The sequence below is a fragment of the Taudactylus pleione genome, unplaced genomic scaffold (assembly GCF_031769625.1).
Source record: "Taudactylus pleione unplaced genomic scaffold, aTauple2 ptg000316l, whole genome shotgun sequence".
In the NCBI taxonomy this organism is placed as follows: Eukaryota; Metazoa; Chordata; class Amphibia; order Anura; family Myobatrachidae; genus Taudactylus; species Taudactylus pleione.
In genome coordinates this window covers 8,246,845-8,261,944 of record NW_028284717.1, presented here as the reverse complement: position 1 = coordinate 8,261,944, position 15,100 = coordinate 8,246,845, and the positions used below count along the sequence as shown (strand labels likewise).

Here is a 15,100-nt window from a genome sequence, read left to right as displayed (position 1 = left end):
CCAGACAGATTAATAAAAAATCCTACACCAATAACAGACAGGTACACAGATTGATTGATGGCTGGCAGCTGGGCTGCTGCACGTCTGTCTGCAAGTCCCAGCAGTACCTGTGGCTGCCCTGCATCTGGGTCTCCCAGCAACAGCAGGTGCCATCCCAGTTCGGCGTCCATGTTGCCTGGTGACCGTGGAGACAGTCGGAACATGTGAAAGTAACAAGCCGTGAAGGCAGTTTATGACACATGGCCACGTCCATTCATCATAACTTGAACTAAAAATACTTTGCAGGAGCGTATGCCAAATATGGGGGCATTCTTCCTCCAAGGCTGTGCCGGGCATCCCAAATAAACCTGGGGCCAAGTAATTAGTACATACTGCACTTTTAGAGCCCCTGACTACTGTTTTTGGAACTGTGCAGGATCAAACACGTATTTGTTTGCATTTTTCTCTTCTATTGAATAGCATATGTGTTCAATAGCACATATTGTATACATATAGAAGCAGTGCACTCACCAGGGTCCTTTGTCAAGTAAGGCTTATTACTTTACAACTTTTCAGATTCAAGTTTATTCAGCGTTTTGCTCAGTAGCATACCTTCCTCAAAACATTAATATTATTATTATTACATTCATTAAATTATTATATGGGAAATACTCAGTGGTTTGTTTTGTTTGTAATTATTGGAGAATTCCTTAATGTTTACCTGTTTTATTTTATAATTAATTCCAGCTTTTCTTAAAAGAACACCATTTTATTATTTCTTGGCATACAGTCCATACAGTATTTCCTAAGACTCTATATAGAGTCATTTAATGTATAATATGTGGTACCTGTTGATTACAGTTATTCTGACACACATACATGTGCTGTGATTCATTGCTCACCAGTCACGGTACATGACTGCTAGGTAAAAGAATCACTTGTGTTTATCCTTAAACAAAGGTGAAGAGCTTCAGCTGTCCATTTGGCATGACGCTAGAGACCAGATGTATAACGGAGGTTATGACTTCAGCTCATGGAGGGTACTGGCAAAAAGACTTTTAGCATATCAGGAATTTCCCTTTGACAAATATAGTTGAGTGTAATGAGCTTAAATAGAAATGAAAGCATCACAGAAGGTCCCAGATTAGATTTTTTTCTTTAATTTAGAAACAGTGGCAGACATAGCCATTGATACCAAACCAAAGAGGCCTCCGCCATGCACCTTACCATTGTAGAGTATATCAGCCTGCTGCTGCAATTAAGCTTTCACTAATGTCTTCTGCAATATGTTTGACTTTATTGTATAGTACAATATTTGTATTGCTATGAGCTGTCTCTAGTTTTTGTTATATTTGTAGATCTATTTTCTCATCAGTTTTATAGAGTCGTGTTCTAATTATTTTGCCATGTTCACTTGGAATGGTAACAGTGAAGTGGATTTCATTTTGAAGAGCTACAGCTCGCTCGAGGGTCCTAATCCCTCTTTTAAAACACATGTCATTTACATAAGATGCTAGCATATGTTACCTAATTTATTTTCAAATGAAGTGCTGGTTTATGTATTGCTTACGGAATTCAGCGCCATGTCTTGCCTGAGCTAGGAAAATTGGAACAAGTCAAGGACAGGTTGTTTACAGGTCTGTACTGTGTGCCTGTTCTATAGTACAACTTAGGAGTATACTACAACCGATATATACACAACTGAGATCCAAGTCTGCAGCTCACTTACTAATTCAAATAAAGTAGATATATTGAGCATAATTGTTTTCATATGAAATATTGTGATGCTAATTTATTATACCCTGTGTTTGTATAACAGTGCTTCGAGATGACTTCCGGCTCAACCCAACAGACGTGGTGGTGGCAGCTGGAGAACCAGCTATTTTGGAGTGCCAGCCGCCAAGAGGACATCCCGAACCAACTATTTACTGGAAGAAAGACAAAGTTAGAATAGATGACAGAGAGGACAGAATTAGCGTGAGTAGACTGGTTTTATTTAATAAAGTATGTATAAATGTTATTTGCAGGAGGCATTTCCTGGTGCCATAGTATGTCTACCCGATTAGATTCTAGTAGATAAATTATGATGAGTGCAGAACTTATCCGTTAATAATTCCGCAAATACTAAAGCTGAAGTTTACCTTATTATTATTATAATCCTTTATTTATATGGCGCCACAAGGGGTCTACAGCGCCTTACATAGTACATAGACCTGAACAGTTAAAACAAATGAGAAAAAGTACAAAGGACTTACAGTACAAAACATTGCAGAACATGGGATAAAAACTATATAAACATTGCAGAACATGGGATAAAAGTTATATAAACATTGCAGAACATGGAATAAAGCTATATAAACATTGCAGAACATGGGATAAAGCTATATAAACTTTGCAGAACATGGGATAAAGCTATATAAACATTGCAGAACATGGGATAAAGCTATATAAACTTTGCAGAACATGGGATAAAAGCTATATAAACATTGCAGCATATTCAGTCGTAATACCAACAAACCCAGCGCCGGTTGAACCCAAAGGTTCAGTGCCGCTGTTGGCAGTGGGAAGGAGATGATAGTATAAGTGAGAGAAGGAAAGCACATGAGGAATGAGGGCCCTGCTCGTGAGAGCTTACAATATATGGGGGAGGGGCAGAAAGACAAGGGGTGTCACAGGGCCTGAATGAGTTGGATGCTAAATCCGCTGCTTCAGTGACTGTGCGAAAATATGCAGGAGGCGTCTTGTGCTTCTCTGATCTGCTGCCTCCGGTGATGGGGGCCAATGAAAATTGTGTCCAAGGACGCAGCCACTAGCTTCAGCACACCCAGAAAACAGGGCTGACAGGCCACTGTTTTCTGGAATGCTCCCAGCTACCTCCTGGAAATGCCTGTAGCCGGACAATCAGGTTGCAGCTAAGGGCACGGTAACCGGAGCCGCAGCACCATCGCGAGACATGTGCACTGCGGCTTCAATGCATGTGCAGTCCCGTAAACATTGTTCAATTGCGACAGATTCAGGACTGCGTCTGGGGCTGAATGAGGAGGACAGAGCATGATAAGGCTATGTATCGCCGCTGCTACATGTTTACGGTTACACATTGATTGAGGTCTGCGGCTAGTGGGTGAGGGCTATTGTAAACTTATCCACCAGCTTTCTATGCAAGTAGGTCTGATAATATAAATCAGGTACAGTACCTCTTATTTATTAATGTCCTTTGAGTTGGGCCGCCATTAATTCCTGTTGAAACAATCATAGGACAGAATCATCCTCCATTGACTTTATGTTACACAAACCTTTCCTTCAGGCAAAACCTAACTTTATCTGTGTGCAGTATGCTTGTACATTCCTGTTTCATGTCTTTTTATGTTACAGATCCGCAGTGGGAAGCTGATGATATCGAACACAAGAAAGAGTGATGCTGGGATGTACACTTGTGTTGGGACCAATATGGTTGGGGAGAGAGACAGTGATCCAGCTGAGCTGACTGTGTTTGGTAAGTTGATTTCCTTATATTGTGCAGGTATTCTATTAGTTTTGTTATGCCGTAAATATTATACTAACATGACTTAAATGTTTAAAATATAATACATAAACTTCACTGTCAATGTCATTATTATCGGAGCCTGTCCACCCGTATAAAATAAATTCATGGGCGTTCCAATTCATTTTGAGAGACTGGCATTATATTTTGATCAATATTAGATTGTATCTGGCTAAATAAGGGTTAACTTTGCACAGCAATGTATATGCTATATGTCCAAATTCCCAGTTTAGACTCAAAATGTATCACACAGTGGGCCTGATTCAGACCCGGTCGCAAGCACTGAGCGCTCGCAACCGGGTCGATGGTGGCCCAGAGCGCATGCGCACGACGGAGCAGCTCCGATGTGCGCATGCTCGAGACCCGTATAGCGACGGGCACTCCGTCACTCCGGGTCTCGCAACAAAGGGGGCGTGCTGTTTATGTTGAGTGACAGCACGCCCCCTTTGGTGGGCGGGCCAGGGGAGTGGCTGCCCAAACTGAGGTGTTCCCATGTGAACGCCTCCGTCTGAGGCCGGACCCACTAACATCACGAGTGATGTCAGTGGGAGAGATTTCGGCTCTGTTAGAGCCGAAATCTCTCTGGGGCTTGCGGCAACGAGACCCTACCACAAGGGTCTCGTCGCAAGCCCGATGGTCGCGATGGTTTTGACCATCGTGACCATCTTCCTGGCCGCTCGCTTTAGCTGTGGTGGTGGTCACCCACAGCTATGTGAGCGGCCAGGAGGCCGTTAAAAAAAAAAAATAGCCCGGCCCTGATTCAGAGCGAGCGGTTCTGAATCAGGGCCAGAGTTTGGAATATCTAAAAAAAACACATCATTAATATTCTTTCATTCCTATGCAGCAATAGCTGGCTTCTGCTATATTATAATTTTATTTTTCGAAAGGCATATATTTTATAGTGGTAAATTCTTGGTATATTTTATTTTACATACACGCACACACACACACACACACACACACACACACACACACACACACACACACACACACACACACACACTCAAATATATATATATATTATAAATGTATATAAAAAAATGTCATCAACACATTTTCTCCTCTGTGGGGTTAAATACAGAGGTTCGGTATTTGAAGAGATCTGTTGCTGAAGTTATTGTTAAAGTACCTGGATAATAAGCACCATACATAACCCCACAGTGAGTAATGGCGCGGCTGTGTCAGTGGTGCAAACCATTAGTGGTCTAACTTCAAACACCAGTCAAAAGGTCCTCAACAGACAAAGAAAAATCAATAGGGATAAAAGAGATATAGAAAAATAGAGAACAGAAAGTTATTCCGCATTAAGCTGCGAGTCTGTGCCGTTTTCTCTGCCTCCTGCTAGAAACAAGGTTCAATCAGATTCAGTAACTATGGGGGAGATGTATCAAACCTAAAGAGTGGTGAAGTGGACAAATGGAGAAGTTGCCCATAGCAACCGATCGTAATGTACTTGATACTTAGAATTGTTTTCAGTATACAGTGTATGTAGAGCTATATACTGGATAGAAATCAGGCTTCCCCAGGCGTATCTACCAGCATGTACCTAACACTTAGATTTCTGTTTCTAATAAATCTTCAGGGCGGGCACTTTGGCTTGGAATGGTCTGATGTAGCCAGACTAATAAACATTGATACACAGATACACAGACGTGTCCTCATACTTTGAAACATACTGTATATGCAATTTTATCCACTGTCACCAGTGGCAACGCCTGTCTCCCATCAGTCCATACTGTGTCTTCACGGAATAGAATTTGCTTCTCAGCAACAAGACACAATGGGCAGCGCTTCTATGGTAACCTTAACAAGCTGCATGATTAGTGCAAAATACCATCACCATGGTTCTCTGATTCTGACCATGATTTGTGCTGCCATTGAGATAGAGGTAGGAAAGTATTGTTGCCTTAGACTGAGGTTAGTTTGCCAGCGCCTATCTGCTTAGAGTCTTCAATGCAATATATTGTGTCACCTTGATGACCCCTACAGAACAGAGGTAACTTCTATTTTCCAGGTGTGAGTAGATCAATGCGTCGAAGAAAAATATTACAGTGGTCATGTAGCTGTGAAATAGCGTGTTCTGATTTAATCAGTCCTCATTGCCTACATTAAATTGAGGCAGCTGTTCTGGGGGCTGAGCCCTTACATAATAGAATGAAGCCCATCCTTTCACTAGGAACCTTTTAAGGGTAATTAATGAGCAGCAAAAGTCTATAATAAGTTCATAACAATGCAAATGCTCTTGTTTTAAGCACTTACTGTTGCATAACTATTCTTAGTTTTAAATAGGAGTACACGGGACAAGGTGGCAGCATTTATATGGTGCATTTGTTCCTAGTTTTACATACTTGCAGAACAAGATAGTGAAATCTGCAGGGTGCAAAACTTGGTGGGCAGTAGTAGTTGGGCAGGCTACAGTACTGGGGTTTTGTCCTGCTTTGTTACGCCGTCCACTCTCTTTTCTCTCCATAACAAGACTTCAATTACCTGCCGGTTCTGAGCTTCCGAGGATCAGATCTTGTCCCTATACTTAAAATCAGTCACCTGACAGTCCTGATGTCCACTCGCTAATGTGATTAATATACGCTATAAGCGGTTTATTTATTATTGTTGGCAGGGGGGCCCCAAAAAGCACTATTTCGAGTCGCCACGAAACCCATCGATAATAATTTATTTTATGGTATTTAACAAAAAAAAACCTTTGACTGGGCAATGACTCAGGAGCATGTCACGGCTAAGCAGACTGCAATAATATCACTTTGCTGCCAGTTCTGACCCTGCATATGTGTGGTCGTCAAGCTACACAATATCTACGGAAGCCGGGAGAGAAGAAGCATGGAGCCTGCTCAGTAGGGATCAGAAAATCCCTCTGGAGCAGTGTTGGCTAACCTTGACACTCCAGATGTTGTGGAACTATATATCCCAGCATGCCCTGCCACAGTTTTAGCATGCCCTAATAGCAAAACTGTAGCAGTGCATGCTGGGTTATGTAGTTCCATAACAGCTGGAGTGTCAAGGTTAGCCAACACTGCTCTAGAGCAATCCTCTCCCATGTGAAGATGGCAATAGTTAGAGGGCTAAGACTGTAGAAATCTGCATTTAAATCTCAGTCATGCAAGTACAGTATTTTTGGAAATAAATATACACAGATATATAAACAAACATTTGTTCTTATAAGTTCCCAGTGTAACAAATGCACTATTTAATATTGTAAAACACATTACATAAAACAATTAGATAAACCGGCTGGGATGGTTTATTGAGCTAATATTTTTTAAGAAATGTGTGGTTATTAACGCACATTGTCAGATCATATCCAGGGAGATTAGCACTGCTAGCGCCTTATGCGGGGAAGTCTAATCGAGTTTATCTCACATATAGAATGTTAATTGTATTGGCAGTGGCGTGGTTCTCTGCTCACTCAATAGTTTTGCAATTAGCTGTTTGACTGATTAAAATGGTTCTTAGATCGGAGTTGTTGAAAAATAATCCAGTCCGTGTTAATTTTTTAAAGCTATTATTGCTCTGTGATTCTTCCATATTTAGATTATAATTGGCTACCGTGGTTTCCAAGACACACTCTGTGATACATATGGTAACTGTAAAGGGAAAATATCCTAAGGAAATAGAGCAGATTAGCATTCAGCTTGTAACGTGGATAGGTCTCGCTGGTCCTGCAATAGTTTGAGCTCCCTCTCTCTGGCTTGTTAGTAGTATCTCAATTATTGTGTCATGTTGTCTTTATCAGAGAAAATCCAATGGAAAGCTACTGGCATACTCTGTATTTACAGTGAAATAAATTACTTTTATGATAAATTTACTTAAAATATATTGTAGGTATCATATGTAAGTATACTGGCCATTTATTTAATTGGGGACGGGATGGGGTGTAATTGCCTTTGATTTTACAAAACTGTGCAATTCCGGCAAGTTCCAAGACATGTAATAGAAATGCAAACATATACGCAAAGTTGCCAGAAACCCACCTGAAACAATGTCGGCGCAAGGCAAACCACTGCCCCAATTTTTTGAGTGTGTAACATAAAAGTCGTCATATGTAATAGTCAGCTCGTTATGAAAATGCTCCACAATAACTTGCAAAACAGTAGAAGGCTCTGTGCAGCGATATAGCTGCTAATGTCATAGGCAAATGCAGGGGGGGTTTCCGTCTTCCTGGAACCCCCCCTCCCCATCCCACACCATGACCACAATAGAAATAGTAATATAATAGAATTTTACAAGTGCTGCGTGTTAATCTCAGTATCACAAATGAAATTATCACTACCTGTGGATCTTTTAACATGTATCCGCTAGTAAGAAATAACCCGTGCACCAACTAGGAGATCTGGAAAACATTCACTGTTAGGGATGTGCTGCTATAGAGCCCAATATGTACATATATGTCCAGGGCAGTGCTAGGTTCCTCTGCTGCTCCCAGACTCCCGGACTTGCTCTAATACTCTGGAATGGTGCCCACATCTTAAATAAAAACATTCAGCTCAGACAGGATGGCCTACTGCCGCATGTAATGGCTTACTGTGATCGCTGGTCCTCTATATGCTGGAATTATGATACACAATACACTTTGTATGACGCATATTAAAGCTGGATAAGTGCTAATTATGCCCTCTTCATGGACTGGCCACACTCTCTCTAATATCGAGCATTTGGAAAAACCCCTCTAAAAATCCTGCGTTTGCCCCTGAATGTAGCTATCACGCCGAGCTCTGTCTGTACAGTGCCAGATTTTCCAGTAGGCACGTTAGGCACTTCCCTAGGGGCGCCACTAACCATGGGAAGCACAGAGATCCCCCTGCATTAGAGCTTTCCAGTGCCCCAATTCAGCCACGGTTGTTTGGACACAAAACATGGATTAAACCCGCCATGATACAGCAGGCTCAGGAGTGGGAACATCTGCATCCTGGAGCCTGGAGTAGGAGGTTCTCAGCATTGCAAAAGGAAAACAAAAATAGATCGCTAGCGGGCGGAGTCTGCGGTGATGTGGAGGCATGGGTGCCAAATAATATTGTGCCTAGGGGAGGTCTGATCCCTCAATCAGCCCCTGCGTCTGTATAAAGTTGTTTTAAATACATAAGTAAAAGTAATAAAAAAATTGCAAAACCGGTACTAGTCCTTCTGCCTAGGCTGAAATCGGGAGAGCAAGGAACTTTTTTCTTCTGCATGGTCGTCATGTGGGACACTCACAGGACCTTGTGTATTTTTTTCTTTCATTTATATTATTATTTTCTGCAAACACACTGAAATGCCGGTGATATGTGGCTCAATAAGCTGCCGCACATTGCCGGGAGGTTCGCGACTCCAAGTGCTGGATTGTTACTGTTCCTAGGACAAGTCGCCGCAATCTGACCACCTACAGTACTACACACTTTAGAACTGTATTGTATTTCCAGAAAATTATATTAATAGTAATAATAATAATAATGACAATATTAAATATAATAAAGTATTACATGTGATATTTTTAATGGTAATGAGTGTTAAACAGAAAATATAAGTTTAGGGTCTGTTCACTACATTTGCAATCATTCCTTTAAGCACATAGGCCCTCATTCAGACCCGGTCGCAAGTGCTGAGCGCGTGCGCAAGCCTCGGAGCGCGAGAGAACGCCTGCCGTTTTGTGGGCGGCCGCACTGACATCAGCAGTGATGCCAGTGGGGAGATTCCTGCTCGATCAGAGCAGGAAGCTCCCTGGGGCTTGCGGTTGCCGAGACCCAACCTTGGGGTCTCGTCACAAGCCCCGATGGTTGCGATGGTATTGACCATCGCGACCATCAACCTGGTCGGTCGCTAAAGCTGTGGGTGGCAACCCACAGCTTAGCTAGCGACCAGGAGGCCGCACTTCATTCAGAACGAGCGCTCGCTTCTTGCGAGGGCCTCTGAATGAGGGCCATAATCTTCATTTAAAATTATAAGTAAAAAATAATTAAAGTGTGTATGTATCTCTTTTTATAGCTATAGCAGTGATGGATTCAATACAGTAGTTGGTGTAAATCATTAAAAAAAAAAAAAGAAATGTTGAAATAACCCAGGACATGGAGATAGGGCCTAACCTCCCTGTCTGCTAATATGATTAGTTTTTCTAATTCATAATTTCATATTCCAAATAATAGAAAGTGGATCTATGACTTCCCATCAGTCTTGTGGGGTCAGTATATATCCAGACGTTGAAGGGTTCTAGTGTTCTCCCTCTGGAACCTGCGGATGTGCACATATTTATATATTAATTCAAGCTGTCTAAACTGGTTTGCTCCTCTCTGTTTGTCTATTCCTTTAAAAGTACTGTATTATACTTTTTAACTTCATTGTGCTTTTTATTATTCATTTCCAGCTGGAAAAACAAGGAACATTATACCATTTGCAGGAGTTTTTCTATAATTGAATACTGACCATTTCCTCTGTTTGTCTCTAGAACGACCCACTTTTCTCCGAAGACCAATTAACCAGGTAGTTCTGGAGGATGAGGCTGTGGAATTTCGGTGTCAAGTCCAGGGGGATCCACAGCCAACAGTCCGGTGGAAAAAAGACGATGCCGATGTGCCAAGAGGACGGTGGGTGTTCAAAATGCTGTATTTGTTCTGTGTTTTATTCTATTTGCACCTTTCCCATGAACTCATCGAGACATTGTTTAAGCATTTCAGTATCTGTATATTTATTTTGCAGTTGACAGGTCATTCATTTAATGGTGTACGTTCTTGTTTAATGGTGCAGGCTGCGAAGAGAGAAAGTTTTAAGCTTCCAACCCTTGCGGCTCCCATTTGCCCTGGGCAGTTTTGTGCAATAGGATGGAGTTTGTGCAGCTCTGCATGGTTTATCTGACTAATTCATAAGACTCTCAGCACACTCTAATCTGTATTGGCAGATAAAAGCTGTATGTAAAAGTGAAGTTTATTCCTTGTAAATACGCAAAATAAAGATTAGTACATTCAGGCTAGTGAGATGGAGAATTTTAGATCCACAGATTTCTGATTGCACAAAATTGTTTAGTCTGCCAATCACTTTCTGCATTAATATTGTTCTAATTGATTTTTGTTAAAAGTACGTTGACGGTCCAATAATTTTCAGATTGTTTTATGTTTGAATACTTATCATAAAAATAAAATGATGTATTATTTTGTCCGAAACCGCACTGGTTTCGCTTCAGTGCACTTAGTTGGTGCACCCAACGCATTTCAAGGCATTTCCTACTCTCCTCTCTCTGGAGGTGTCTCTGTAAATTAGAAGAGCAATTAAGTTTGCTAAGGAGGCAGAAACATACCCTACAAGTTTCCTCATCAAATACAGCCCAATTTAGTCTCATTTATGGTTTAAATTAATTATAAGATTGAGCCCTTGAGTGCAGTGCTTGTATAGAGGCAAGAAGAAGGTGAAAGATCTGTAAAAAAAAAAAATAAAGGACTAGACTTCATCTCTGACAGCTAAGAGATAGGACTAGACTTCATCTCTGACAGCTAAGAGATAGGACTAGACTTCATCTCCGACAGCTAAGAGATAGGTCTAGACTTCATCTCTGACAGCTAAGAGATGGGACTAGACTTCATCTCCGACAGCTAAGAGATGGGACTAGACTTCATCTCTGACAGCTAAAAGATGGGACTAGACTTCATCTCCGACAGCTAAGAGATAGGACTAGACTTCATCTCCGACAGCTAAGAGATAGGACTAGACTTCATCTCCGACATCTAAGAGATAGGACTAGACTTCATCTCCGACATCTAAGAGATAGGACTAGACTTCATCTCCGACAGCTAAGAGATAGGATTAGACTTCATCTCCGACAGCTAAGAGATAAAAATTTGCCCTACCACTCCTTTATCTAGTTTTAATAAACTTGCTTCTCAAAATTAGGCTTCAGTTTTATGCTACTGTACGTCTACTTCTTAATTATTGGGAAGCAGCCCCTTGGTCCGACCAAACCCTCACATTTACTGGTGCAAATCTTTGCTCTTCTGCATCCATCTAGCTTCACAAACCCATGCAATTTGGTGGAAGTTGTGACGTTGGCAAAAAACAATTTTGCACTTCATGAATGACTTCCAAAGTGATGTTTCTCCATGTTAAGCTGGCCATACACTGCACCATATTCGTTCCATCCAGCCAACTAAATAGCTAGTTGGAATGATCATTATTCAGTCTGTGGTACCAAATAATGATCATTCACAGCCTTAAAATGTCTGGATCACTTTGGTTTTGATTTTAAACCTGTCTGATCTACCCGACCTAGTTAAGCCAACTTCAGACTATGAATAGAGATGATCCCCTCCGATTGTGTAGTGTATGGAGGCACGTCAAATACCGGGCAGTTGTCTCCGTACCTGCCTCTGTCAGCTTTACAGCTCTACGAGCATGTGTACGGCTAGTATTAGGCCGTTTCCTTAACCTATTTGCATTATATAGACAACATGCAGTTTAATTTTCTACATACAGTACCGTAGTTATATACACCTCTCTTATGGAGTTTAAATTTTAAAATGAGCAGCTTTACAATGCATGAAAATAGGTCTGAAAACAGAAAACCTTCCAATGATACCATACTCACTTGCGATGTTACCCATGTATAGGAGCACCGCTGCAGTGTCTCTAAAACCCCCTCCTGCTTCATTTAATGAATACAGTATGTCCCTATTTATCCCTAGTTGACCTCAGTTGACCTCCTGATAGTATTAGACGATGTCAGCGGAAATCTCCAGCTAAATAATTTAGTTAGTAACAGCTTTTTTTTTTATTAATACATGTTTATTTTACTTCCAGAAGATGGAATAAAATGTTATTACAATTCATCATATTGTGTGTTTTGGAGATTCTCGCTTTAGCACATTTTTAAGATGTTTGCCACGTGAAGCAGTGTGCCGTAAACGTTTTGTTAGTTAGGGAAACTTTTTGTTACACCTTCTATATGATTTTAATGCGCTTTGCACGTTAATGTTAATACATGTGTGGAAAGTGCATAAAAAACACATGATAAATGTTATTGAAGAGTGCTATACCGGCATATTTAGGCTTTCTGCCGACTCTGCATTGCCCGCAATTTGATCAACACGTCCTGGCAGATCATTGCCTATATGAGAACGACTTGTTTAATGAAGTTATGCCCATAAGTCACAAGCGGAAGGTGCATGTAAAATGTGTATTACTCTGCTTCACCTGTACTTATGTGCACTCGGTTGTGGAGCATGTGCGGTGCAGAATCATGGAAGATTTTCTCTGAAATCAGGCGTACGTTTACCTCTACATAAGCCCCTTTATTTTTTCATTTATTCTTTGCTTCTAATCTACTGGGCCAGATCATCCTGTCATTCAATTTTGTCTCATTCATAGGTGGCTCCTTTCCTTCTCTTTTTTTTTTTTAACCAAAAAATATATTCTCCAAACTAAAACCAATCAATAAACGTCCCATTCAACAACATATTAAAATAATGCGTTTACAGGGGCTGATTCTGAATCGTACGCTAACTGACTGTCGATGCGGCATCGGGGGAAACCTGATTTACTACCTTATTATAATGCAAGCAGTGGCAAACGCAGGATTTTGAAAGGGGGGGTTTACAAATAATTGGTAACCGAGCCAATGACAAAAAAGTCTAACCAGAATAAGCCTGCAACATACACTTTATTGTGTACTTCAAGTGTTTTAATATAAATTGCAATAAATAATATATATAACAAGGCATCTGGGCATAAAACTTGCACAATGTGATTTTTAGCAACTGCGCATGTGCGAGAACTTCAGAAAGCCAGTACGGCAAATGTGTTACCCTGAGTGTACACACAATGATGCTGCTGCGATCGTATCAGATGGTATAGAAAATGGAGCGGCAGAGTGGTGGGCGTTCCTGGGCGGTGACCTGAAGCGAATGCAAAAAGAGTGTCTCATGGGCATGTTATGGGAGTGTCTCATGGGCATGTTATGGGGGTGTCTCATGGGCATGTTATGGGGGTGTCTCATGGGCATGTTATGGGGGTGTCTCATGGGCATGTTATGGGAGTGTCTCATGGGCATGTTATGGGAGTGTCTCATGGGCATGTTATGGGAGTGTCTCATGGGCATGTTATGGGAGTGTCTCATAGGCATGTTATGGGAGTGTCTCATGGGCATGTTATGGGAGTGTCTCATGGGCATGTTATGGGGGTGTCTCATGGGCATGTTATGGGAGTGTCTCATGGGCATGGTATGGGAGTGTTTCATGTGCATGTTATGGGAGTGTCTCATGGGCATGGTATGGGAGTGTTTCATGTGCATGTTATGGGGGTGTCTCATGGGCATGTTATGGGAGTGTCTCATGGGCATGGTACGGGAGTGTTTCATGTGCATGTTATGGGAGTGTCTCATGGGCATGGTATGGGAGTGTCTCATGGGCATGTTATGGGAGTGTCTCCTGGGCATGTTATGGGGGTGTCTCATGGGCATGTTATGGGGGTGTCTCATGGGCATGTTATGGGAGTGTCTCATGGGCATGTTATGGGGGTGTCTCATGGGTATGTTATGGGGGTGTCTCATGGGCATGTTATGGGAGTGTCTCATGGGCATGTTATTGGGGTGTCTCATGGGCATGTTATGGGGGTGTCTCATGGGCATGTTATGGGGGTGTCTCATGGGCATGTTATGGGAGTGTCTCATGGGCATGTTATGGGAGTGTCTCATGGGCATGTTATGGGAGTGTCTCATAGGCATGTTATGGGAGTGTCTCATGGGCATGTTATGGGGGTGTCTCATGGGCATGTTATGGGAGTGTCTCATGGGAATGTTATGGGAGTGTCTCATAGGCATGTTATGGGAGTGTCTAATAGACATGGTATGGGAGTGTCTCATGGGCATGCTATGGGAGTGTCTCATGGGCATGGTATGGGAGTGTCTCATGGGCATGTTATGGGAGTGTCTCATGGGCATGTTATGGGAGTGTCTCATAGGCATGTTATGGGGGTGTCTCATGGGCATGTTATGGGGGTGTCTCATGGGCATGTTATGGGGGTGTCTCATGGGCATGTTATGGGAGTGTCTCATGGGTATGTTATGGGAGTGTCTCATAGGCATGCTATGGGAGTGTCTCATGGGCATGGTATGGGAGTGTCTCATGGGCATGTTATGGGAGTGTCTCATGGGCATGTTATGGGAGTGTCTCATAGGCATGTTATGGGGGTGTCTCATGGGCATGTTATGGGGGTGTCTCATGGGCATGTTATGGGAGTGTCTCATGGGTATGTTATGGGAGTGTCTCATAGGCATGCTATGGGAGTGTCTCATGGGCATGGTATGGGAGTGTCTCATGGGCATGTTATGGGAGTGTCTCATGGGCATGTTATGGGAGTGTCTCATGGGCATGTTATGGGAGTGTCTCATAGGCATGTTATGGGAGTGTCTCATGGGCATGTTATGGGAGTGTCTCATGGGCATGTTATGGGAGTGTCTCATGGGCATGTTATGGGAGTGTCTCATGGGCATGTTATGGGGGTGTCTCATGGGCATGTTATGGGAGTGTTGTGGGGTAATCAGTGAGAGCTGCTGTGTTCTCAGATTCAGAGCCACAGCTACAGAGGTCACGTTTAGATGGAGAAACTGTGCCT

The 15,100-nt window shown here is 42.1% G+C and overlaps 1 protein-coding gene across 14 annotated transcripts in view; it reads left to right on the top strand.

The window, feature by feature from the left end:
- Positions 1-15,100, top strand: part of ROBO2 (roundabout guidance receptor 2) — a 503,588-nt gene that overhangs the window by 324,729 nt on the left and 163,759 nt on the right. For all 14 annotated transcript variants that reach the window (XM_088442746.1, XM_088442748.1, XM_088442744.1 and 11 more), the window contains exons 3-5: positions 1,799-1,956; positions 3,352-3,472; positions 9,951-10,089. In XM_088442746.1, coding sequence (XP_088298872.1) covers positions 1,799-1,956; positions 3,352-3,472; positions 9,951-10,089 — 418 coding nt within the window. The remainder of the gene's footprint in view (positions 1-1,798; positions 1,957-3,351; positions 3,473-9,950; positions 10,090-15,100) is intronic.